Genomic DNA, 25575 nt, shown 5'->3' with positions numbered 1-25575 from the left:
GAGAAAAACAGCTTTCATCACTGATCACGGAACTTATTGCTACAAGGTCATGCCATTCGGCCTAAAAACGCTGGTGCGACCTACCAGCGCCTTTTTAACCGTATGTTTGCCGAGCAGCTAGAGCAAACTATGGAAGTGTACATCGATGATATGCTGGTCAAATCAACCCGTGCCAGTGATCATGTCTTGCACCTCGCTCAATGTTTCGAAGTACTTAACATATATAATATGAACCTGAACCCAGCCAAGTGCTCTTTCGGCATGACTTCTGGAGAGTTCCTACGATAACCCGTCATGAAGAGGGGTATCGAAGCAAACCCGAAACAGATATCGGCGATTACTAACCTTCCGTCCCTGCTTAATACTCGCGAAGTTCAACGCCTTACTGCGCGAATCGCTGCACTCAACCGATTTATATCACGTTCTACTGATAAGTGTCCACCGTTTTACTAGTTGCTTCGCAACAACAAGAAGTTCGAGTGGGATGATAAGTGTGAGTCCGCCTTCCAGGAACTCAAGAACTATTTAGCTACTCCACCCGTCCTAGCAAAGCCCGATCAGGGCGAAATGCTATATATGTACATTGTCGTATCCAGTTCGGCAGTTAGTGGCGTATTGATCAAGGAGGACAGGGGAGAACAGCACCCAATTTTCTATGTAAGTAAAAGTCTCGTCGGAGCCAAGCTCCGCTATCCCACGTTGGAGAAGCTCGCTTACGCTGTAGTTATCTCAGCTAGGAAGCTACGACCATATTTCCAATCCCACACTATTGAAGTCTTGAACAATCAACCCCTGCGGACCATTCTGCACAGCCCAAGTAAACAAGGCCGCCTCGCCAAATGGGCGGTGGAATTAAGCGTATACAATATTGAATACGAGGATCGCACTTGTGCGAAATCTCAAGTACTTGCTGACTTCTTGGTCTAGCTATCCCCTGAACTAGAGTCCGGCGCCCCGAGAGAAGAGAAGTGGACGTTGCACGTTGACGGCACGTCCTCACGACACAGCTCTGGATTGGCATACACCTCGTTTCGCCAACAAGTGAAGTGCTCGAGCAGTCATTCCGGCTCGCCTTTCCTGCCTCAAACAACGAGGCCGAATACGAAACCCTCATCGCAGGAATGAGACTGGCAGCTGGTGACCCACCAGTTCAGCGGTGATTATGAAGTCAGGAACGACCGAATGGACGCTTACCTTAAAGTCGTCCAAGATCTATCTGACTCGTTCAAGTCATTCGAATTAACAAAAATCCCCCGCACCGACAACGCACCGGCTGACGCCCTGGCCGTCCTCGCCTCAACATTTGACCCCGACCTCCGTCGAGTTATCCCTGTCGAGAGCATCGATCAAACGAGCATCAATCTCCTTGCGAGCCCAAAGTTCAAGTATTAAAAAAGGAAAAGATTCTGCAAGATGAGACTTTCAATGTTTAAGTCTCGAAAAAGCAAAGAACAAATGACGGCAATCCCGTGCTAACGCTGCTCGTCGTTGAACCATCGACCAATGCACTACCAACATCTGTTGAGTGCTTAGCCGAGCAAGAGTCCGCCGAGCAAATATCTGTGAAAGAAGGACAAGCGTCATCGTCTCAAGGACAAATGTCCCTATCTCAAGATCAAGTATTTTTCGAAGAAGGACAAGCATCATCGTCGCAAGTACACACCAATTCCGAACACCGAGATCAGCCATACGATTAGCAGAATGAAATCCATGGCTACAACGCAGATGGAAGCACACTTTTGGCTTGCGTCGGTCCATAGGCCCTTCTTATCTTCGAGTCGCTTTTTAAGTCCGTCGATAATGGTCTTATTGGTTGCCTCGGCCCTACTATGTGAATTTATATCAAGTTTATCTTCTCACCATTTCTGTCTTTATGTGCTTGATTTCTTTCCTTGCAATTTCAACATCGGTTGCTTGGCCTTGAAATCGAGCAATGGGCTACAAAGTTAACATACACGAGAAAATAGATGGATGAGTAAAAGATGCATGAACAGAAATTAGGAATCATAAGCCTTAGTTTCTTCTAACTCGAATACGAAGCACAAAATCTTCTATGGGAGGGAAAAAGACGCCACCTAAGATCTAAAAGAATGATCAGAAAGAACCTGCTTTATCATAATAGTTGACGAGGGCAACGCAGAGCGATTTCCTTTTGCACCAGCAGTCAGAAGCAAAGCAGCTTCACCCCAAGCATTCCCGACGCAAAGAGTAAAGATTGGTGGTTTGACATACCTGAAGTCAAAGAAAAGATAAGAGTTCATTGGTGCATGGATAACTGGTTGGTCTCCCCAAAATAGGCATGATATGAAAACTGTCTCCAAGTGCAATTTTAAATATTTGGGAAGGCAGTTTCATGATTCAAGTCCAGTTACCAGTACTATTAGGGAAAAAATAAGTGAAAGAAGAAAGTAGTAGAAAAGGAATGAAGATCAATTACCCCATGACATCATAGATTGCAAAAGCCTCAGTATCATAGCCCAACTTTTCACCATTCTGAAATGGGAGAAGATAAATTCTCTTAAAACATTTTTAATGAATAGGTAATGATTTGTAGACTCATCATCATTCATTTGAAACAAACAACAGTTTCAATTTTACTCAGCATGCGTTGATAATATGAAGGACTTTCCATATGGAAGCCTACCTTGGTTGTCCCTGTCGAGTTTATGTAAAGGTAAATAGGCTTTTCCTCGTCTTCATACTGAAGGTAAAGAAACTCTGCGAGTATCAACTCAGTAACTGAAGGTACAAGAGACATTCCCAAATATACAATTCGGTTTTTGAACAAATATGATGCCAAATCAGGGGGAGGTTGTTCGTGTGCACTTCCCTTTGAGAAAGGTATAACCTGTTGATAAGAGGGAAGCACGATGATAAGAATCAAAGAAAAAGAAAAGGCTCACCAACAGTGAATCGATCAACCATAAATTTCAGCACAACTAAGATTAGGTAAGACAAAGAAACTGTATGTGAAGAATACAAAAGCCTCCAAATCCTCTATGACAATTGTCAGCCAAGGATCCTGATCATAATCAGAGAAACCTCTGCCACATAATAAGTGACAAATACTCAACTTCTTCTTTACCAGGAAATCATACAACACATAATCTTCATACTCAACCTTCTAATTAAACATGTACCATCTCCTATCAATTAAAAACTAGCAATGAAGGAGCATTCTTTGATATCTGACTACACATATCTAGAGTCGCTCTAATCCATAGATATCGCTGGTTCAAAACTAAATAACAACAGCAGGTCGAAGTATGAACGACCAATACAATTTCTGGAAATTCACTACCACAGAAACATAAATGTCAGCTATAGAAATGAATGAGCAGTCGTACCCCTTGCAATCTGATTCCCTATATCTAGAATCACTCTAATCCATTGGTTCAAAACTAAGGAACAACAATTGGTGTCTCAACCAATAAAATTTCTGGGAATTCACAACCACGGAAGCATCGAGCAGAAATATTAGCTATAGCCACGAAAACCTAAGAGCGGAGACCTCAGCTAATCAAGAAACGATGTGAAGAGTATACAAAATTCAAGTACCATAGTGACAACTCCGCGCTTAGGTTTGGAGCTGGACAAATTTAACGGATTAAGCGATTGCGAACGAAGCTTAGCGCCGCAAAAGTCACTAGAGATGCTTCCTCCGGTATACGGCGAGAGAAAGCCATTAGAGAGAGAAGCTCTGAGAGACGAGGAAGAAGAAAATCTCGCTTTAGATCTCAGGTTACGTGTAGAAGACGGGATTATCGCTGACGGACGAGCTCGGAGCGTTGTGAAGCTCGTCGCAGTCGCTGCTGCTACCTCCTTTGTTGGAGAGAGAGAGAGAGAGTGGCCGATAGTCCCCGAAACGATAACGAAGATCTGTATCAATTCGGGCTTCATAATATCATTAATGGGCTCAACAATAAGCCCAATAGAGTTTTTCCTGGAACAATTCTGGTTTGTCGATCGAACCAAATCAAACCGGACTAAAACCGGGATTCCCATTTTTCTTAAAAAGTATATAATTTTATGAGGCTACCAAACAAAAACATCAACTGGCCAGTTCAGAGAATCATCTGTCGTGTTCTGTTTTTGTTTTCTTTCTTTAGATTTTAATAAACATGAATGAATAGAGAGAGCATTGAACCTGAATCGTTCGACTAATTCTCAGCAAAAATGCGATCACTTCACTTAATCGTCTTCATCATTATCAGTAAGTAGGAATCTTTTTCGATTCTTCATAAGTTTGTTTTGAGCATACTGTAAAACTAATCAGAACTTTCTTATTTGTGTTTATCACCTCCGAAAAGGTCTTGTTAAAGCTTCGGAAAGCGACGATGGGTTTTGTTCAGCGCCTTCGATTGTTGAATCAGATGAGAAGACGAAACCCATTTATTGGAAAGCAACAAATCCAACTCTCTCTCCTTCACACCTCCAAGGTTTTTATATCTTTCCTTTACAACACTCGTCTCTAGCTTCGTGTCATTAAAGTTTGATCCTTTTGTTGGTTAATTTCGATTACTTTTTTGTTAGGTCGATTCTGCGAGGTCTTAGTGAATAGGGTTTATTTTGATTTCTAGTTAGAGAGTTTAAGTTATCGAAAAAGTTAGGATTAAGTTGAATTAGTGTTTAATAATGTGAGAGGGTTTCTGGCTCATGCCTTGCAAAAAGCTCTTAACTTTTGCTCAATTAGGTGCTGACATAGAAGCCATGGAAGCATTCAAGTTTCAGTTCTGTGGATAGAGATTAATCGTCTCTTTCTGATAGTTGTCACTTTGTGTATTCAAATTGGAATTCTGATATATTTTGTAATTGAGAATTCTGCATTTGGATCCTCGTAATGTTTTTTTAAGCAGAAATGTTTTGATTCTGTTGTGTTTTAGACTTGCCCGGTTTCACAAGAAGTGTATACAAACGAGATCATGCGTTGATAACACCGGAAAGTCATGTATACAGCCCTTTACCTGACTGGTACATTACATAACACTCTTTTATTTTCCATACTTTTCTTCATCTTGTAGTTACTGGAGTCAGCAAGTTTTGCACTTATTTGTTTGTTTCTCAATTTTACAGGACAAACACATTAGGGGCATACTTGATCACACCGGCAACGGGATCCCATTTTGTCATGTACTTAGCTAAAATGAAAGGTCTGGAGCCAATTCATTATCACAAGTGATGAACATCAACTTCTTGGGATTATTTTCTTATAGTCTTCGATAATAGAGTTACTCTCTAGATGTCAATGTAATCTTTTAGGTACTAGATTTGTGTCCTTGACTGCGTTGCTACATCAATCTCATTGTTATTAGAACAATGCCTTGTTCTTGCTGCACAGAACTAGTCGAGTGATTAAGGGTTTAAGGATTTGCGGTATTATATGTTCTACTCGTAGGAATTGGTGATCATCTAGCTGATTTTATTGTCTCTTGCAGAAATGTCAAGTTCAAGTTTGCCTCCACAAGACATAGAGCGGTATTGTTACTTATATGAGCTCTCTTTAACATCTGTTTACTAAACTTATGATCTTCATTCTGCTTATTAACTCCTTTCAATAATTTGGAATTTTCTTCAAGTCTTGTATTCGTGGTTGAGGGTGCTGTGACACTCACTAACACATCCAGTTCTTCAAAAAAATTGACGGTATGATTTGTATAAGAATTATTTACGGAAGTATTCTTCCGATTACATAGTCTCTACCCAGCTTTGATGGTGAATGCTTGCAAGATTTCTCCACTAGTTTCTTCCTTTTTGCTGATAATCCTATTTTTAGTGTAGGTTGATTCATATGCATACCTACCTCCAAACTTTTATCATTCCTTAAACTGTGATGAGTCTGCAACACTTGTTGTCTTCGAGCGGAGGTTCTTCTCCTGCCCCTTATTATAACAAGAAAATTTCAAGTTTTGCTTGGGTTCATAACTTTGAAACTCCTCCTATACCTACATCTCTAGGTATGAACATCTAGGAAGTCACACAACAGAGCTTATCGTTGGCTCCACAGACAAGCAACCACTACTCCAGACTCCTGGTGAGGTAAATGTGCAAAAAGTTCTCCACTTGTAATACAAGTTCCAGATCCTACATCAGTCATCTCTGAAGATCTTTGTTACTATTACAGGTTTTTGAACTGCGGAAACTTCTTCCGATGTCCCTTGCTTATGACTTCAACATCCATGTAAGCACTTCACTTGATCAAATGAATCCTTTCACTTTTTGAGACATGGAATCTTAACTACTGTTGTGTCTTTCATATGCAGATTATGGATTTTCAGCCGGGAGAGTTTCTCAATGTTAAGGTACAGAACTGTTTCGCTTCAATGCTTCATTACCATATGGATCTTGATACCATCCGTTGCTCGTGATTTCCTTTCTCTTGTTATTTTTTCTATTTCAATTCAGTCTAGTCATATTATTTTGCAATGTTAATAGGAAGTTCATTATAACCAACACGGTTTGTTGCTTCTGGAGGGCCAAGGCATTTATCGCTTGGGAGATAACTGGTACGCAAAGCTATACTAATAAATCAAAAGTGTTAATATATAACTTCCACAAACACACACATGCACAACCAAGAACCTTAGTTTTCTGCATCAGTCATGTAATGTGATCAGAAGCATTTTACCAAAATCAAGCTGCTGCCACAGCTACATTCCACATGATACAAGAAGTGGTTATAACTTTTATGTGATCTTCTCTTTGAATAGGTATCCAGTTCAGGCTGGTGATGTCATATGGATGGCACCTTTTGTTCCTCAATGGTAAGACACTGCCCACAACTTGAGTTTATACTCTGTTTCAAAAAGTTCTCAAACGTTTGCAAGATTCAAACTTTCTCTTGGTACTGTGTCTTGACTACCTGAAAGATCATTCGACCACACTTTCTCAGATAGTATTCGTTGTGTCAGGTATGCTGCACTTGGAAAGACGAGATCTCGATATCTGTTGTACAAAGATGTGAATCGGAATCCATTGTGATCAAAGATCTTATAGGACTTGGTGGGAAGTTTGATGGGATCAAGAAGATTTCTGTGTAAAAAGAAGGTTTTTTGCAGTAAAAGCCAGAACCTTGTTGTTTAGCTTTCTGTCTTAAAAGCCTCATGTCTACTCTTAACCACTAGCTACTCGAGTCTTACTTGTATGGGAAAAAAAACTATTTTAAAATGCCATATCTTTGTTTCGGCAAATGAGATTACTCTACATGATATGTATTTGCCTTACTCTACATGATCTGTATGTGCTTTGCCTCTTGTGCAATAGTGTCGACACCTTATTTACGTACCAACATTATTTTACAGTCTCACTGAATAGTTACCACAGTGTTATACACTTATAGTACTAAATAAAGCTATATATGTCCATAGTCAAACTTGATAACAAATCTTTTTCTATAATAGGTCCCAATTTTATTTGATCCTTCATAAAACTATTAATAAAATCTTTCTTGATAAGATCAATCGATACAAAATTTGATGGGAGAATTATTAAAAACGTAGTCCACCACCAGAACAGCCGCCACTTCCAACACCAATAGGACGTCAGGTTCACTACCCTTCCCATTTATCCTCACCGACGGTGACTCTTGATGAGGTCACCACATCCCCTTTTCCTAAACCGGAATATTATGATGAGTCTACTTGTCTTTTACTCCTCCTAATTAAGCTCTTCCTCTCTTTATCTCTCACTCACTACCTTTTTATTATTTACTTTCTCTAAAGCTATAACTAGTGGTCTCGACATAAGTCCATGGTTCCCACTTATGCAATAATTTAACACAAGTGTTTTGTGAATGCGAAAAAGGTACGAAAAAGGTAGCCTATAATTTGGAATGGCCCAAAGATTGTTTAATTAATTAGTTCATAATTTATAAACATGTTCTCCATAAAACAATAACTTCTTTACAAGAATTTATAACCTAAACATGTTCTCCATATATGGGTGCTAATGTGTTCGACTTGGGGTTGAGAATGACTGTATTATACTATTATACATGTGTAATAAACTAGCTAGAACCCAAATATGTTACGTGAGGAATTAGAGACACTAGAGTCTCTAATGTTATCAACGTCTCCTTTCTTCCAAAAGTTAAGATAATTTGATCATTACACCTAATCTACCTAATGTATATCTTTTGACTGAATTTTAATTTCTATTCACCACTAATATATATATATATATAGGTCAATTGTAAGACCAAAGTTATTATTTTTTTTTTTGGGTCAACAACTATGTAGTGAACTCAAACGAGCCAATTACGAACAGAATTGTTTACATAAGTAACCTAACGCGGTTCGGTGGTAAAGTCATTTGCAAAACCAAAGTCATTGTTTGCAAAATTTAATAATTTAATTCAACATTTTCTTACGAATACGTTTCGTCAAAGGATTTATGGTTTAAAAATTTACAATCATGGATGTCTTTTCATGTATGGCAGACCACCTTGGTTTAAATTAGGTCTTGAATGGTGACGATACAAAAGGCGTTTTTCTAGGTTCACGAGAAAAAAATAGACAATGTCACCGATTACACTAAAAACTAAAAATTTACGTTATTACAAAAAAATAGTAAAAATACTATTTGCGGTTTTCTAAACACAACATTACTCTATGGACCGCAGTTGTTTGTTAAACAACCAATTATCCAACGTTTTTTGCCAAAAACGCCTTGAGTAAAGCAAACTTTTTATTTATTTAATTTGTGATTAATAAAAAAACAATAATCAACATAAGTTTTAACAAATGATTGTATGCTGAAAAGGGTTTTTAAGTTAAATTGTTAAAGATTCTCATAAATAATTTGTTACCTATATGTGTTTTTAAAAAAAAAAAATAACTTACCTCATTATTTTTTTCACAAATTGTACAATAATCAATTTTAATACAAAAAATAACAGATTTGTAAAACAAAAATCTATAGTCAACTTTATGATGAAAATATCATTAAACTTTAGTATATATTAATATCTTAATAGACTTAACAATCTCAAAATTAAATTATAGTTTTTAATTATAATTTCCGTAAAAAAGAATTTATTTTTAAAATACATATTTCTTCACTTTTTTATTAAACAAAATTCACTTACTTACTTCAAAATAAATTTTGATTTTAAAAATTTTAAATAATATAATTATACTAATTATTAATAAAACAATATGAAATTCGCACCGCATATAGTTTTTTACCAATCAAACATTATTTTGTACTGCTTATTTTGCATTAACCGGACTTGTCCCGCAAATACATTTGTCCCGCACGTACCGCAGTTCAACCTTACCGCACTATCAAATCGTTTATCCCGCACAACCAAATCTGCGGTTACCATTCGGACCAAGTTCCATGACATATTTAAGTTTACATGTTACATCAAAATATTTTTGTTTTTAAATGTTTACATCAAAACAATATTTACATCAAAATATTTATGTCCAAAAGATTAAAGGTACATCACATCGTTTGATATATAATTAAATGCGGAAATATTGTTGACAATCTTGTTGGGTACTTATTTTTGTTTTGAGTGTCTTTGATCACTTTCCTTTTAAATGTTTTGTAATTGATTTGAACTTTGCAATAATCATATATTTTTTGTTTGTTTGTTTTCCTTTAATTATCTTGCAACCAAACTTTGCTTAGTACTAGGCTAAACTTCTTGTGGTGGACTGGCGGGAATTTTATAGCCTGGGATAAACCAAAATAAAATTAATACAAATGAACTAACCTCTCTATGACGTACGTTAAGGCACTACTCTAGCCAAATAAGACAAATATATAAATGGAATAATTTGATTGTTTAGTATAAATCAATCGTATTGTGTGCATTAGGAGTTTCCACCATAATAATTAAGAATAATCTAACGTTAATCCAAATTAGGAAACCGCAAAACGATATATATAGTAATGTTGTTCAAATAGTAAATACCTGTACAAATCAATAAAGAACTTCTTGTCCTTTGACATACACCACAACCCATAAGTACAATCAAGAGAAGATAAAGATTCCTTAGATGTAAAAAATAAAATTAAACAAATAAAAGATTGTATATGTATGAATTAAATATAGATAAATATACATTAGAAAAACATATCATACTAAATAAGAGTTTAGAGACCAAATAAAAAAAAAATGGCGACAGGAGACGATTTTAGGATTTTGAGTGGGGGGAACCACGATGCTACTATGGACGAGATCGGAGAACAGGGCAGACCTCCGGGAGAACCACCAGATGGGCTAGGCTCATGGGTGCGGAAGGTGATTGGGGGGGGAGTGTAGGAGGAAGGTTGGTGTCGGAGGACGTAGTAGAGGGGAGTTTTGTGGATGAAAGACTTGTTTTGGAGTTCCCTAATGGAGAGGATGGAGAGCCGGTGGTGACTATTGGAAAAGAAGTTTTGGATGCGATGAATGGGTTGTGGAAGAATTGTATGATAGTGAAGGTGCTAGGGAGAACAGTCCCAATAGCGGCGTTAAGCAGACGATTGAGGGAGATGTGGAAACCGAGTGGCTCAATGTTCGTTGTGGATCTCCCAAGGCAGTTTTTCATAATCCGGTTGGGGGAGGAGGAGGAATATATGGCTGCGTTGACAGGTGGACCGTGGAGGATGTTTGGGAGCTATCTGCTGGTTCAAGCTTGGACACCGGAATTCGATCCGCTCAGAGATGAGATATCCACGACGCTGGTATGGATTCGGTTGACGAATATACCGTTGAACTTTTATCACAAGAATATCTTGTTTGGGGTTACCCGAGGGTTGGGAAATCCAATCAGAGTAGATGGGACCACGTCGAACTGTGAAAGGGCAAGATTTGCCATAGTTTGTGTGGAGGTTAACTTGAAGAGACCAATGAAAGGGACTATCATGATCAACGGAGAGCGAAACTTTGTGGCATATGAGGGCCTTAATACGATTTGTTTGGGGTGTGGAATGTATGGTCATTTGATACATTCATGTCCTCAACGAGTACAACACAGTGAGGTCGTTGTCTCGACACAGGTGGTGGTGAGTAGTCCGATACACACAGAGGCACAACAGGGAATGGATGGCTTTGTTCCGGTCAAGTAGAGGGGGAGGAGACCGGACCCACGACGTCAGATTAGGGTGGCAGAGGTGATGGCCGGGTCCGCCAAAGTGGGAAGTCAATTGCGTGGATCCTGGGTAGCAAATAATTATTCAAATATTCCCATATCAAACACTTTTGCAAGGTTAGCAGAAGATTTGGCAATCCCTCCGGGAAGAGAGGAGAGTATCACGCACAGAGCAGATAAGGAAAATGTTGGTTTTTCGAATCAGAGGATTCCGGAGAAGAATGACATGCAGAAGAAGACACTAGTTTTCGGAGCAGGCCTGGATGTGAATTTAATTGGGCCCAAGAGTGGGTTTAAGGGAAAACCTCCGGTTTTCAGTAAAAAGCATGATAAGGTTTTTGTGTGGCCCAAACAAAACACATCGGTTCGGCCCACGAAGGGGCTTGTCGTTGGTCCAACCAGGGGGAAGAGACAATGCCAGTGAATGGCAAACAGTTGAGGATTGAAAGCCAGAGTGTGGGGAGATCGGGGGCGCCTTTTCTGCGGTCCACCATGATACCCATATGGACCAGAATGGTTCGGGTACGCAGAATCCACAGAGTTCGATGGAGCTGGAGAAATTGACTTTGGTGGAGGTTCCGATGGCGACTGAGTTGGTGTTGATGAGGGTAGTGGAGGTGGAGGGGAAGAGTCTCGCCACTCAATGATATGTCGCCCCGGTCGTTCTATTTGCCGATTATTTTCAGATGATGAATGTTTTGATGTGGAATTGTCGGGGGACAAATAAACCTAACTTCCGTCGATCGATACGATATCTACTGAAGAGGTTTTACACCGATGTGTTAGCAGTGTTCGAGACTCACGCTGGGGGAGAGAAAGCGGCCCAGCTTTTTTTGAGGCTTAGGGTTCGAGTTTGGGTTGACGCTGTTGGTCAGAGGGGAGGCGTGTGGTTGTTGTGGAGAGTTGGTATCGGGGAGGTCCAAATTGTTGATTCCTCAGAACAATACATTCATGCTTTATTGGTGAATGGGACTGAATTGTTGAATCTGATTGTGGTATATGCTGCACCAACAGTTAGTCGAAGATGTGGTTTATGGGAGAAATTGCAAAAAGTGGTCGGTGCAGCAACTGGACCGATTGTGATGGGGGGAGACTTCAATACAATCGTCCGGTTGGATGAAAGAACAGGAGGTAATGGCTTGCTCTCACCAGATTCCCTAGCGTTTGGCGAGTGGATCAACGAGTTATCTTTAATTAATATGGGGTTTCGGAGAAATTAATATACGTGGAGAAGAGGGAAGGTAGGAAGTAATTTCTTAGCAAAGTGTATGGATCGGGTATTGTGTTGCCCTCAAGCAAGGCTACAATGGTAGGAGGCGGTTGTTACTCATCTTCCCTTTCTAGCTTCGGATCATACTCCGATGTATGTGCAATTGTTGCCAGAGCTTACTTTGAATGCAAAGAGGAGGCCATTCAGGTTTGAAGCCGCCTGGTTACAACATCCTGGGTTTCGTAATCTGTTGAAAGCTTCTTGGGATAACACGGTCTCGACTCTGGAGGCGTTGCAGAAGTTGCAATCAGTTCTGAGGAAGTGGAACTGAGAAATCTTTGGTGATATTAACTCGAAGAAGGAAGCTTTAATTCGCAAGATTAAGGAAGTCCAAGGGCGGATTGATATTAATCACACTGATGAGCTTTTACGGAGGGAGGAGGTTTTGTTACAGGAGTTTGATGTTGTTCTGGAACAAGAGGAGATGCTATGGTTCTAGAAATCACGAGAGAGGTGGGTGGTCCACGGGGATCGTAATACACAATTTTTTCATACTTTCACTGTTATTAGGCGCAAAAAAAATAGAATTGATATGTTGAAGGATGAAATGGGTAGATGGATAATGGATGGTCAGGAGCTTGAGAAGCTTGCGGTAGACTATTATAAGAAACTTTATTTGTTGGATGATGTTGAACTTGGAGGGGAGACTTTAGCTTGTGAGGGGTTCCCCAATATGTCTCTAGCAGATAGGGAGATATTGAATAAACCGTTTACCAATGCTGAAGTGGAAATGGCAATACGCAAGATGGATAAGTTTAAAGCTCCCGAACCAGATGGATTTCAACCGGTGTTCTATCAGCATTGTTGGGAGGAAGTTGGAGATTCGGTGATGCATTGTGTGTTGGAGTTTTTTCAAACTGGTCAGCTTCCTGAATGTATGAATGATGTTATTGTGGTTCTCATTCCTATGGTGGCGAAACCGGAGAGGATTATGCAGCTTAGGCCGATTAGCCTCTGCAATGTGCTGTTTAAAACCATCACCAAGACGATGGTGGAGAGGTTGAAGGGTATTATGGCAGAGTTGGTTGGCCCAGCACAGTCGAGCTTTATCCCAAGTCGTATGAGCTATGATAATATTGTTGTGGTTCAGGAGGCTGTATACTCAATGAGACGTAAAAAAGGACAAAAGAGTTGGATGATGTTGAAACTTGATTTGGAAAAAGCTTATGATAGAATCCGTTGGGATTTTCTGGAAGAAACACTTGTAGCAGCTGGTTTATCTGAGAGTTGGGTTTGTTGGATAATGCAGTGTGTGATGAATCCGTCAATGAGTCTACTCTGGAATGGAGCAAAAACAGAGGCTTTCCAGCCATCGAGAGGCCTCCGTCAAGGTGATCCCTTGTCACCCTTTTTATTTGTGTTGTGTATGGAACGGCTACGCCATCTGATTGAACAGGAGATTAAGGATAAGAGATGGAAACCAATCCGGTTATCAAATGGAGGACCCTATTTATCCCATATTTGCTTTGTGGATGATTTGATCTTGTTTGATGAGGCGTCTGTAGCTCAAGTTCGAGTAGTGAGAAGGGTGTTAGAGAAATTCTGCCTTGCTTCAGGTCAGAAAGTCAGCTTGGAAAAGTCTAAGATCTATTTCTCTGGTAATGTGTCACGCGAGTTGGGGAATCTAATTAGTGCCGCGAGTGGAATTTCATCAATAAGAGAATTAGGCAAACATGGGAATGCCTATCTTACAGAGGCGGATCAACAAAGATACATTTGGGGAGGTCCTCGAGAAAGTGTCTTCTCGCTTGGCTGGCTGGAGGGGTCGGATATTAAGTTTTATAGGTCGTCTCACACTTACAAAGGCGGTTTTATCGTCTATCCCAATTCATAGCATGAGCACGATCAAATTGCCGGCTAGTATCTTGGATAAACTGGATAAGGTCTCTCTTGACTTCCTAATTTCCTATGGGGTTCAACTACAGAAAAACGGAGATTGCATTTGCTCGTGTGGGATCAGGTATGTCTCCCTAAATGGGAGGGTGGTCTGGGGATGAATAAAGCGAGTGCTATGAACAAGGCTTTGGTTGCGAAGGTGGGGTGGCGAGTCCTCCATGATAAACAAAACCTATGGGCACGAGTAGTGAGGGCCAAATACAAGGTAGAGGATATATTGGACCCGACTTAGCTGAGGAAGAAAGGGAAATGGTTGTCAACTTGGAGGAGCATCTGTGTTGGTTTGACGGAGGTGGTGTATAAAGGGGTTAGCTGGGTGGTTGGAGATGGGCAGCAAGTTAAGTTCTGGACAGCCAAGTGGCTAACTAGTAGTCCTCTCGTGGACTTGGTGACATGTGAACTCCCAGCAGGCTATGACGTGATACGAGCCTGTGATTTTTGGCGTGATGGTGTCGGGTGGACCATGGAGAGGATTGCACCTTATATCTCTAAGGATCTTCAGTTAGAGTTGACAACAGTAGTTTTGGATAAGGTTACGGGGGCTAAAGATCGTTTGTCTTGGGGGAAACCGATGATGGGAAGTTTTCGGTTAAATCTGCGTATGAATTGCTAACAAGGGAGGCGGTTCTGACTCAGAATATGGGCTCCTTTTACTCGAAGGTTTGGAATCTTAGGGTTCCAGAATGCGTGCGTGTCTTTGTTTGGATGGTTGTGAGACAAATAATTATGAAAAATACAGAGAGGTACCGTCGACATTTGAGTGATACAGATACGTGCTCGGTGTGTAAGGGAGGAGTGGAGACTATTTTACATGTTCTTAGGGACTGCCCAGCTATGTCTGGTGTTTAGCTGCGGATTGTTCTGGTGAGGAAACGGAGAGTGTTTTTTGAGTTGTCTCTGTTGGAATGGGTGCATTGGAACTTAGGTGGAGGGATGACTAGCAATAACCAAGATTGGTCTACCCAGTTTGCCATGGCTATTTGGTGGGCATGGAAATAGAGGTGTGGTAATATTTTTGGTGAGAACAGGTTATGGAGGGATCGGGTCCAGTTTCTTAAAGATGTTGCGAAGGAGGTTATCGCTGCAAATGCGGGGAGCAAGAGTAAACTGGTTGAACGCAGGGAGGAAATGATCCGATGGGTGTGTCCTATGAGTGGATGGTACAAAGTGAACACGGATGGGGCTTCTCATGGTAACCCAGGGCCAACGACTGCAGGAGGAGTGATCCAGAATGAGTTTGGAGAATGGTGTGGCGGCTTTGTTTTAAATATTGGTCGGTGTTCTGCTTCTTTGGCTGAGTTATGGAGTGTTTCTTATGGTCTCTATCTTGCATGGGAGAAGAGGATACCGAGGCTGGAAGTAGAGGTGGACTCGGAGCAGGTGGTGAGTTTTCTTAGGACAGAGATCGTAGATATACATCCGTTGTTTTTCCTGGTGCGGTTGTGCCATGGCTTTTTACCGAAAGACTGGAATGTCCATGTTTCACATGTGTATAGAGAAGCTAATCGTTTCGCGGATGGATTAGCAGCCTATGCTTTTACTTTATCTTAAGTTTTCATGCTTTAGTCTTGTACCGGAGTGTGTTGAACCTTTGTTGCAGGAGGACAGGTCGGGCGTTGTGTGTCCCTGCTTAGTTTGTTTGTAATTTTCATTATTGTTCTTGAATAAATTTAATCGGAAGGCTTTCTTCCGGTTTCCCACAAAAAAAAAAGACACCAAAAAAAAGAGCGAAAAAAAAACATAACAAGCGATATTACTTAGGACAATAAAAAAAAAACAAGCGATATTATACAATCAGCACCATATTACCGTCATCAAATATTTTTTTTTATAAAGTAAAGAAATGTATTTACAGGAGTGAAAAAAAAACCGTCATCAAATTTTTAATTTGACCAATTATAAAACTGAATTATTACAACGTAATTTGGTTATTGTCTGATGGTCATACATTCCTGTTAATTAGTACTCACTACAATCTTCACTTTGCGCAGTTGTGTAATTTAGAATTCGTTAGTATGTGATTCGATAAAACAAATTAGTGAAAATACCTATATATATTTGGTCCATGTATTGCAAGTTTAGTTGATTTTTTAGATACAAATGAATCGTGTCCATCATCGGAAATATGAGCTAGGAAATCGAATATTCCTATATTCGATTGTTAATACTTAATAGAATGTCCAATCTGGCAACCTAAATTAATCATTTGCTATAACTTGTAACTTAGAAGTCTAGAACATTGAAATGGATCTTGTCATTATCACATTTTATGGGGTAATGATGATGTTATAATGATGATTTCACTATTAAATGTGTTTCCTTTTCTTTTCTTAATTTTTATAAAGTTTGGGTTCGTGAACTAGAGTTAATCTAAGACTCTATGGGTGTGAATGGTAACCGCGGTCGGATGGACGAATCCGTCTACAAAGCAGACCGCCATGTTTTAAGTGTGGACAGCAAACCGTTGCGGTCCAACTGTATTTGTAAGCAAAAGCGGTCCGCAGTTGGTCCACTGTGGTTTTGTCTTTGTTTCTTTTGAACCGCATCACTGCAGATTAAAATTAATAAATGGTAAATAAAAAGCGGTTTAATCCGCAGATAGATTTATCCGTCCTGACCACTGCAACCATTCACATCCTATATTTCTTTTTCTTTTCTTAATTTCTATAAAGTAATTATAAGATTTAAAGATTATTTAGAAAATTCGAATACAGAGAAAATTAATAATATATTTTTTTATAATTACTTTCGTTTATTTTTAGTGAGTGGACAATATCAGGTCATCTTTGGACCATGCATGATAGCGGTGGAGTGGATTAAAAACGTTTGGTAAAGCTTTAACTTTGTGGTGTGATGTTCATTTTCAAATGTCAAACTCAAATCTTTGATAATAGTTAATCTATCTATAAAACAAGATAAATATATTTGATAACAGCAGCCTTATTAGCAGTTTTCAGAAGAGTATCTTAACACTAAAAACAAAAATTAGGAGAAAGATATATGATCGGTTCTTATTTTTAGATATCTTAATAAAATTCTCTTCCCAATGTCTATCTATAATTAAGTTAGTTTTTTCACAGTTTAAAATTTAATTTTATAATAAAAAGATATTACAATTATTATTAAGATATCCTAAAGAGTTTCTAAACCGATGGAGCTGCTTTAAAGCACTTAAAACACATTTTTAATAATATTATTTAGTGTATTAATTTTTTTGTATATTTTCTTAATTTATGTAAAATATGTTAGAATGACATTCTTTATGGATTAGAGAGATAGTGTATATATATATATATATATGTATATATATAGTTTTTTTTGTTAACATGATATTTCTAATTCATTTTAATTAATACATAGCTATTTTATAAGGACCCTTTTTAAAACCTTCATAAACTTAGGAAGCAACTAGCTGAATAGTCTATTTTGAAAACTTAAGTTGCCTACATGTGTCTTCATAAAGCAGTTAATAACAAGTACTTGTTAAAGTGTTGAGATAAAAGGTTGGTCATTTGGTGATTTGAAATCTCACAAGATTAATTCCTACGTTGGGGTTTGGTGATTAATTTGACCAATAAATCACTTATAATTTCATACGCACAAAGTCAAGTAACGTCATTTTGTTCCTTGATAAATATATAAAAACGGAAACACTTTACACGTCGATGACACCAAAATTTAGAATATATTCAAGAAGAACATCTCCAGGTATGTTAGCATACATCAAAAGATGGTTTCTTTTTCGGATATAAGACAAATACTTTATTTGTTCAACAAAGAAAAAAAAAAACAAATACTTTTAAGAATATTTAAGGTGATGACCCAATCAATTAGGTTAGCAGAGACTTGACCATGGTTCACTTCACTACACTATGCATTTATACGGACGACAGAGACATGAACATGTCCCACTTCATTACATACTTTACATTATATAAATATATTCATATCTTTACAGCGTATGTAATGTGTACATATAAATAGGTAAGTGTATTTCAGCTTTTATACGTGCGTTTTACAAAACTTATCGTTCATGCTTAACCTCTGATGATATTTTTGAATAATAAAATCTTAACGTTTGCATAATTTATCTTAAGTATATACCACGGTAACACGGTTTTTACCTGAACTTGACCGGATACATAACTAATGGCACCTGATACATATTAAAGAAACGAATACCAATTTCTTATGTTCTCTGCGAATAGAAATGCATAACAAGAATTTCACTTTCTATTGCTTTAATTTGTTTTCTAATATAAATTTTTGTGAATATGCTCATGAGCTGCTCCAATAATCAAATATATATTTCCATTTCAGTATCATACCCACCATATATGTATAATATATCAATCATTGTAAACTTCAACAGTTTATCTATTGATTTGAAGAAAAAAATGTGATAGGACATATGGTGAGAACTTAGAAGTATTGTTCGTTGATTTTTAAAATTGCAAATGGAAAACAATCTTTATTGACGCGTGTTCATTTTCATTTGATAGTTAACTATATTTTTTAGCCGAATCAAGTTCAGGATAATTTAGCGTATTTAACTTAGAAAAATCTCATATATTAATAAAGAAACACTCTCACAAAAAAAACTGAGGTGTCGAGTTTACAGAGTTCATATACATTTTTTAATAAATGCTTTTACTTCTTATTATTATTTACATAATTATGCCACTGAAATATTATGAAATAATGTTTTCTCTATTAGTTTTTAAAAATGAAAGATTTAATCAACTATTAAATCCGAAAATGTATTTAATTATCATTTTCATAACCTATTTACTTATTAAAAGTAAATTATATTTCACAAACAAGAAAAAAAATATTCATTTATTTATCAATTTTATCATTTTTCTCATTGCATTTTTAAACTTAGATTAATTTAAATGAAATCAATTAGTTTAAAATATTGCTTTATCTATATAGTGATATAGATAATAATGTGAAACATAAAATATGTGAATTTGATTTTTAGAAACACAAAAAGACATCAAAACTTTCTACACCACCTTTAAATTCTTTTCTAAATTCAAATATTTCACGGTTGAAACGTATTTTACAGAATATAAGCGCAAATTTGAATAAACGAAAAAAACTTTACTTACATATTTTGTTTTATACAGACAAATCTTAAATCTCAAATAATAATTTTACTCATAATATTTATTGAAATCGATTTATATCCCGTACATAGTGCATGTTGGTACCTAGTATAGTCTTAAGATCCGAGAAAGGCAAATTTAAGTCCTTTGAATTTGATTGCATTTGTGATCGATCGTAGATAATTAATCGGTTTTAAATTTAACTATACGTACGTACGGTTATCAAGTAGTTTGTTCATCTCCGTAATAATATTGGGTTCTGAAAAATATACAAGATAAATTATAGGATATATATATATATATGTATATATATATATATAATTGCTCATATGATGAACAAAATTTTGGGTTAAAAATTCACGTCATTTAGTCGAAATATGAACAAATGTATTTTAGCCTTTGCTTATTATAATTTTTTCAGAAATTTCAGAAAGTTTAATGTATATATCGATTCATCGAATGTGTGCTGCAGAATCAAGTTCAACAAGTCATGCATATATACAAACAAATATTTTACCTGATTTTTTCTTATAAGCTGAGTACTTTTGCTTATAAGGTATTACATATTGTTAATAAGTAGATGCTTTTTAAAGATAAGAGAAGGATATCAAGACAAAGAATGAGCTATATACACAGTATACTACTTTCTTTCCCGTACATCCATCATCATAATATACATTATAAAGAGAATGAGAATTTTGGTCATTCGGGCTGCGAAAGGCTGCAAATGCATGTGTTGGTTGGTCTAAAATTAAGGAATGGTTATTATTTTGTATGTACTTGCGTTGACGTGTCGTGGGAACAGTGGTTTAGATATAAGGGTAATACGATAATTGCAATGTACAACTCGTGAAAAGGGACATACAAGTACTTTCAGCAAAGCTTTTGTAATAAAGTCCGCAGTACACCCACTTAGATTCTCCCAGTGATCACGATCAGTTTTGTGACTTTTGTCCTACGAACAAGTCTATTTATCTTCTTTTCTATTATTTTCTTAAATTACTAAATAGAATACGGAATAAAAAGCTCACATTCCAAAGGCAGGGCACGAAGCTTTTTTCAGCAAACTAATCGTTTTAAAAGTCTTTAAACACATGTAACAACGAAATTTTGTTGAATATACAACATTATTAAATTAATCGCGTATTTATGATCATAACTACATTATCTTACAAAGTAATGGACTAGGACTATTATCAAAATTTAATATTCAAAAGTAAAGGAGGACAAATCAACATAAAAGGAGTTATGATAAAGAGATTTGAAATCGAACGTTCGAAACTCAAACTAAACGAACGTTATCCAAGATCCTACTTACTAATTATATATAGAGCCACTCGTCAAGCTAAACAAACGACCTTCTTATAATTCTCTACTATCATATGAACGAAAGAGCAAAGAGCAAAATATGTCAAAGTACTTCCACAGCCTCTCACAGACACCACACAGGCTCAAGTCCAGGATGCTCGCTACGTGGACTCCTGATCAAGAAGTCAACCAAGTCCGCCTCCGCTCCGGTGCGGACATGAAGCGCAAACTCCGGTGGTTTGACCTCGTCTCTCTAGGTGTCGGTGGCATGCTCGGGGTCGGTGTCTTTGTGACAACCGGACCCGTCGCACGTGATATCTCTGGCCCGGCCGTATTCATTTCCTACATGGTCGCCGGATTTTCGGCACTTTTGTCCTCACTTTGTTACACCGAGTTCTCAGTTAACGTCCCGGTTGCCGGCGGAGCGTTCAGTTATCTCCGAGTCACATTCGGTACGCGAATATAGTTTTATAGGTTCTTTATTTCTTTCTCTTTTGCTTGTTTGATAAGTTTTCACTCATATCTACTTCATACAAATAATAATGACAACGACGGAAATAAACTCGTGGACAACAAACAAAGCAAGCTAGAAACAAGATTGTGAAGTAGTTAAGGTGACATTGTAATTTATTAACAAAAAAAAGGTGACATTTTAATTAGAAAGAAGCCTAAATTTGTACGAGATTTAGAAAATTAATAGATATGTCTGAGGTCTCTAAGAACGTCACTAGAGAATAAAAAGAACTTCCGAAAGAAGACATTAACTATGGCAACTAACGGTCATGAAATCAACTAATTAAATTTGATATTTTGTAGAATTATATATTCGTGAATATTAAATTCGACATTAACTTCTTTTTTTTGGTCGTCAATTCGACAATAATTTTTTATCGCTCTTTATTTATAGAAATTAACATAATAAAAGTATTATGTGCGTTTATTTTTTCTTTTACCTGCACAAATTTAATTGGTTTAGGAAGAGAAAAAAAAGACACGTAAAAAGAAAAAGGTAACTGTCAGCTGCCACAGTCAGACAGATCTAAAGAACATGGTTCATGGGATACGAGATTCCTCTTTGTTCATCCTCATATGCGATCTTTCTTTGTCAGAAGAAAAGTATCTGACCCTTCAAACGCGTACGTGGGGCATCATGCAGGTGAATTTATCGGGTATTTTGGAGGAGCCAACATACTATTGGAGTACGTTTTGTCGAACGCGGCAGTTGCGAGAAGCTTCACAGAGTATACATGTACGGCGTTTGGCGTTTCTGATCCAAACGCTTGGAGAATTAAAGTGAATGGTCTCGAGAATGGTTACAACGAACTCGATTTCCCTGCCGTTGCTCTTGTTCTTCTCCTCACTCTCTGCCTTTGTCATAGGTACGTACGTACTAGCTACATTATCCAATCAAAAATTCAAAATATAGTTTTGCTAAATATATTAACATTACTTCTACTTTGTAAAATTTACAATAAAAGGATAACAAAATTATTGGCCTTATTCTTTTTAAAAAACTAATTAGCACGAAGGAGAGCTCAATGCTGAACCTAGTGATGACGGTGTTCCACGTAATATTCTTCGGATTTGTAATAATCGCCGGATTTAGTAACGGTGACGGAGCCAAGGCGCTGGTGGAGCCTCGAGGGCTGACCCCATACGGCGTTCGCGGAGTTGTTAACGGAGCTGCCGTAGTGTACTTCAGTTACATCGGATACGACACCGTTTCGACTCTCGCCGAAGAGATCCAAAACCCTTCGTTTAGTCTCCCCGTCGGGATCATTGGCTCCGTTTCCGTCGTCTCCGTCCTCTATTGCCTCATGTCTCTCGTACTCTGCCTCATGGTTCCCTACAATGAGGTAATTTACAATGAAATGTTACAAAATATATTTGGTGAAGATTTTAGTAACTTCGAATCCATATCGAATGTAATCACATCACATGCATGATGATGCATCCACTTATGAGTACGAGCTAAATTAATTTAGTGGAATAACTCACTGATTGCAGGTTTAATATTACTTTAATTTAATTAAAGGTAAAAAAATGTTGTAGATATCAAAAAGCGCCTCGTACGCGGTTGCATTCCGGAAGATTGGGTGGGGTTGGGGAGGCAACGTGGTGGGTGCTGGTGCGAGCCTAGGTATCGTGGCTTCGCTGTTGGTGGCGATGTTAGGGCAAGCCAGATACCTTTGTGTGATTGGAAGAGCCAGACTTGTCCCTTCATGGCTTGCCAAGGTGCATCCTTCGACTGGAACTCCCTTGAACGCCACTCTTTTTCTCGGTAATTAAATAACATTTTTAAAAAATTTCTTAACTTATAAAAAGTATATGATGGATTTGATTAACAATACTGGGAAATGGTGGAATCGGGATATATATATATATATATATATATATATATATATATATTATGAAATAATGTCAATGATATAATTAAAGGGAAAAAGTTAACCTTGATTACTAAAAACCATGTGGAATCATTCTGTCATTATACTATTACCAATCAGATCATAAATTACACACATGATTAGATCATATTGGCATATAACCTAGAATTTTCTGTTAGTGGCGTTGGTGCGTTACAACCCCGAGTTCAAACCGATAAATGCATAATATGTTGATTAAAAAACATACAGTATTGTTGAAAAGGGGGAAAATTGCATATATAAAAATGTAATCATAAAAATTAATTTAATTATTCAACTTAACACTATACTGTACTTCTAAATTCTAATAATGTGTGCGTTTTCAGGCATATGCACAGCTTCAATTGCTTTGTTCACGGATCTAGAAATAGTGATGGAGCTGATTTCACTAGGAACGCTCTGTGTTTTCTACCTAGTCGCCAATGCTCTTATCTATCGCAAGTATACTTTAACAGGCCAAAACTCACCGCTTCACACTCTCTCGTTCCTTGCCCTCCTCTCTTCTTCCGCCCTCGCGTTCTCCCTATGGTGGAAACTGAACAAACCGTGGTGGGGTTTGTTGCTATTTCTTGCGATCACTATAGCCGTCACCGTGTTTTTTCAATACCACACATCATTGCTTTCGTCTACTGCTAACAAAAATCTTCTTGCACCTATACCCTCCACATGGTCGGTGCCATTCATGCCGTGGCCAGCCGCAATTTCGGTGTTCCTTAACGTTTTTCTAACTACAACGCTGAAAAAGCTGTCATTTCAGAGGTTTGCGATATGGACATGTCTTGTAACGCTGTTCTACGTGTTGTATGGCGTGCACAGGACTTATGAGGCCGAAGAGATGGGTAGAGACAGAGTAGAGTTTGTTGAAAGTCATGTGACTACCTCGAGGGTGCAACCGGAAATGTTGGACAATGTCCAAATGGTAGTTCCTTAAGTTAAATTGTGTATTCTTTTGGAATGTTAGCATAAAAACCCACTCTTCATTTTCACCAAAACCTACTTACAAAAAGTGGTGGACTTTATCCCGACCTTTTCACTTTCTTATACCTCTTAATGTCATTTTTGTCCTGTAACTAAACGTAATATTACTGATTACGTTTCACCTCGTTATCTTTTCAATTTAAGTTTAAAATTAAATATTAAAAAAGGTTATGCGGTAAAATTTGTCTATACGTAATTTATGGGTTTAAAATTAAATATTAAAAAAGGTTATGCGGTAAAATTATATCACCACCAACCAACCCTGATCTCTGATATGCACTATGGCTAATGACTACTTTTCTCGAAGAATTGCTAAAGTATGTGATGTGCTTGTATTGGCCGTTGGTTATAGGCTTGCGCCTGAGAATCGGTATCCTGCGGCTTTGAGGATGGAGTCAAAGTGCTTAATTGGGTTTGGGAAACAGGCTAATCTAGCTGACTGTTGGAGAGTCTATGGGTAATCGACGTGTCAATGGCGTTGAGGTGAAGAAGCTGAATGTTCAGGGACATATAGTGGATCCGTTTGTAACTTCCATGGTGGTTGACCCCTGGCTAGCAGCTCACGCCTACCCTTAGGCAGATAATGAGCATGGGATATACAACAGTGGTGACCATACGTTCAGTTTCTTGTGGCCACAACAGCTTCTAATTGTTCTTTGGCTTGTCTAGATCGGTATCAATTTCACCTTATCCACATGATCACATCTAAAGCCAACGTTCAGTCTTTGTTCCTCAACTTTAAAGTGATCATTATGACAAAGTGATCCTAACTGAGAATATTGCACTAATGGTTGTAATGAGACATACAATGTTTGCTGTAAAATTTGTCTATGAAACGACCGCACCCGGATTCCCAATCCTCACACAGGATCCACAGAGAATGATCTCACCAGAACCCCATAATACCGACGAGACAACCAGCGTAGAAATCGCTCCTTACAAAAACTCTCATAAATACACCAAACACCACCTCATCTTATTACTGAGTCGCACAACCAACCATCCCTAGCGACCGAGTAACAAGAGAGGTGGACTAGAATATTTGATTTCATCCAGCCACGGACAACACTTCTACACAATTACTCTAATTCACTATCAACTCCTCTAGTGTCGAACGTCACCCATCGCACCACTTGCGAACCAACACACCGACGCTCACGACATCGCTTCCGTCGATCTTTCCTCAACCAAACCTAACTTCAGCTGCCCTCCTAGGACCCAAACACACCACAACATGTTGGTGTCGACCGACACCACCTTTGTGTCACCCGACACCCAACCTTACCACAAAACCGTCTACACCAGACCATAATACAAACACTCGACTAAAACACAAACCAACCGTTAATGTCACAATCCCACCGTTGGATACGAACCCTATAGCACCACGAAGGTTTCCACCAAATTTCAGCCAAATCGGACTCCGTTTCATCCCCAAACGTTGCTTCGAAGTAGTAATCCCGAACCAGTCCGCACAGTCCATCTGCGGGTGTTGGTGTCGACCG

General features: G+C 38.1%; 6 protein-coding genes across 7 annotated transcripts; 5 read left to right on the top strand and 1 right to left on the bottom strand.

Annotated features, from left to right (window-relative positions):
- Positions 1-1414: 1414 nt before the first annotated feature.
- LOC104727973 (ATP-dependent Clp protease proteolytic subunit-related protein 4, chloroplastic-like) lies at positions 1415-4005 on the bottom strand. The gene is made up of 5 exons (XM_087472397.1): positions 3559-4005; positions 2645-2848; positions 2438-2493; positions 2106-2232; positions 1415-1938 (listed from the first exon to the last, which is right to left on the bottom strand). The coding sequence occupies exons 1-5, from the start codon at positions 4003-4005 to the stop codon at positions 1849-1851; spliced, it is 924 nt and encodes a 307-aa protein (XP_087328523.1). The 3' UTR covers positions 1415-1848.
- Positions 4006-4037: 32 nt separating this feature from the next.
- On the top strand, positions 4038-7187 carry LOC104723399 ((S)-ureidoglycine aminohydrolase). Its single transcript, XM_010441765.2, has 13 exons — positions 4038-4213; positions 4311-4439; positions 4884-4971; positions 5074-5150; positions 5436-5475; positions 5577-5643; positions 5779-5864; positions 5955-6036; positions 6122-6178; positions 6261-6299; positions 6433-6503; positions 6708-6761; positions 6909-7187. The coding sequence occupies exons 1-13, from the start codon at positions 4177-4179 to the stop codon at positions 6976-6978; spliced, it is 897 nt and encodes a 298-aa protein (XP_010440067.1). The 5' UTR covers positions 4038-4176; the 3' UTR covers positions 6979-7187.
- A 3049-nt stretch (positions 7188-10236) lies between these two features.
- On the top strand, positions 10237-11058 carry LOC104727972 (uncharacterized). Its single transcript, XM_087472396.1, has one exon. The coding sequence runs from the start codon at positions 10237-10239 to the stop codon at positions 11056-11058; it is 822 nt and encodes a 273-aa protein (XP_087328522.1).
- Positions 11059-11106: 48 nt separating this feature from the next.
- LOC147933936 (uncharacterized) lies at positions 11107-12622 on the top strand. Its single transcript, XM_087472395.1, has 4 exons — positions 11107-11415; positions 11531-11689; positions 11768-12212; positions 12465-12622. Exons 1-4 carry the CDS (start codon positions 11107-11109, stop codon positions 12620-12622), a joined length of 1071 nt encoding a protein of 356 aa, XP_087328521.1.
- A 291-nt stretch (positions 12623-12913) lies between these two features.
- LOC147933935 (uncharacterized) lies at positions 12914-15798 on the top strand. The gene is made up of 4 exons (XM_087472394.1): positions 12914-14159; positions 14277-14386; positions 14480-14835; positions 15276-15798. The coding sequence occupies exons 1-4, from the start codon at positions 12914-12916 to the stop codon at positions 15796-15798; spliced, it is 2235 nt and encodes a 744-aa protein (XP_087328520.1).
- Positions 15799-20570: 4772 nt separating this feature from the next.
- Positions 20571-24251, top strand: LOC104723397 (cationic amino acid transporter 6, chloroplastic-like). Of its 2 annotated transcripts, none has more exons than XM_010441764.2 (5): positions 20571-21118; positions 21823-22045; positions 22189-22522; positions 22719-22947; positions 23419-24251. In XM_010441764.2, the coding sequence occupies exons 1-5, from the start codon at positions 20767-20769 to the stop codon at positions 24021-24023; spliced, it is 1743 nt and encodes a 580-aa protein (XP_010440066.2). In that variant the 5' UTR covers positions 20571-20766; the 3' UTR covers positions 24024-24251. The 2 variants fall into 2 exon arrangements, with proteins under 2 accessions (XP_010440066.2, XP_087331018.1); XM_087474892.1 differs by having other exon boundaries at positions 20628-21118; positions 22719-22901.
- The last annotated feature ends 1324 nt before the right edge of the window (positions 24252-25575 follow it).

Source organism: Camelina sativa, chromosome 11, assembly GCF_030686135.1.
Source record: "Camelina sativa cultivar CO46 ecotype springtype chromosome 11, ASM3068613v1".
NCBI lineage: Eukaryota > Viridiplantae > Streptophyta > Magnoliopsida > Brassicales > Brassicaceae > Camelina > Camelina sativa.
This window is presented reverse-complemented; position numbering and strand designations above follow the sequence as displayed.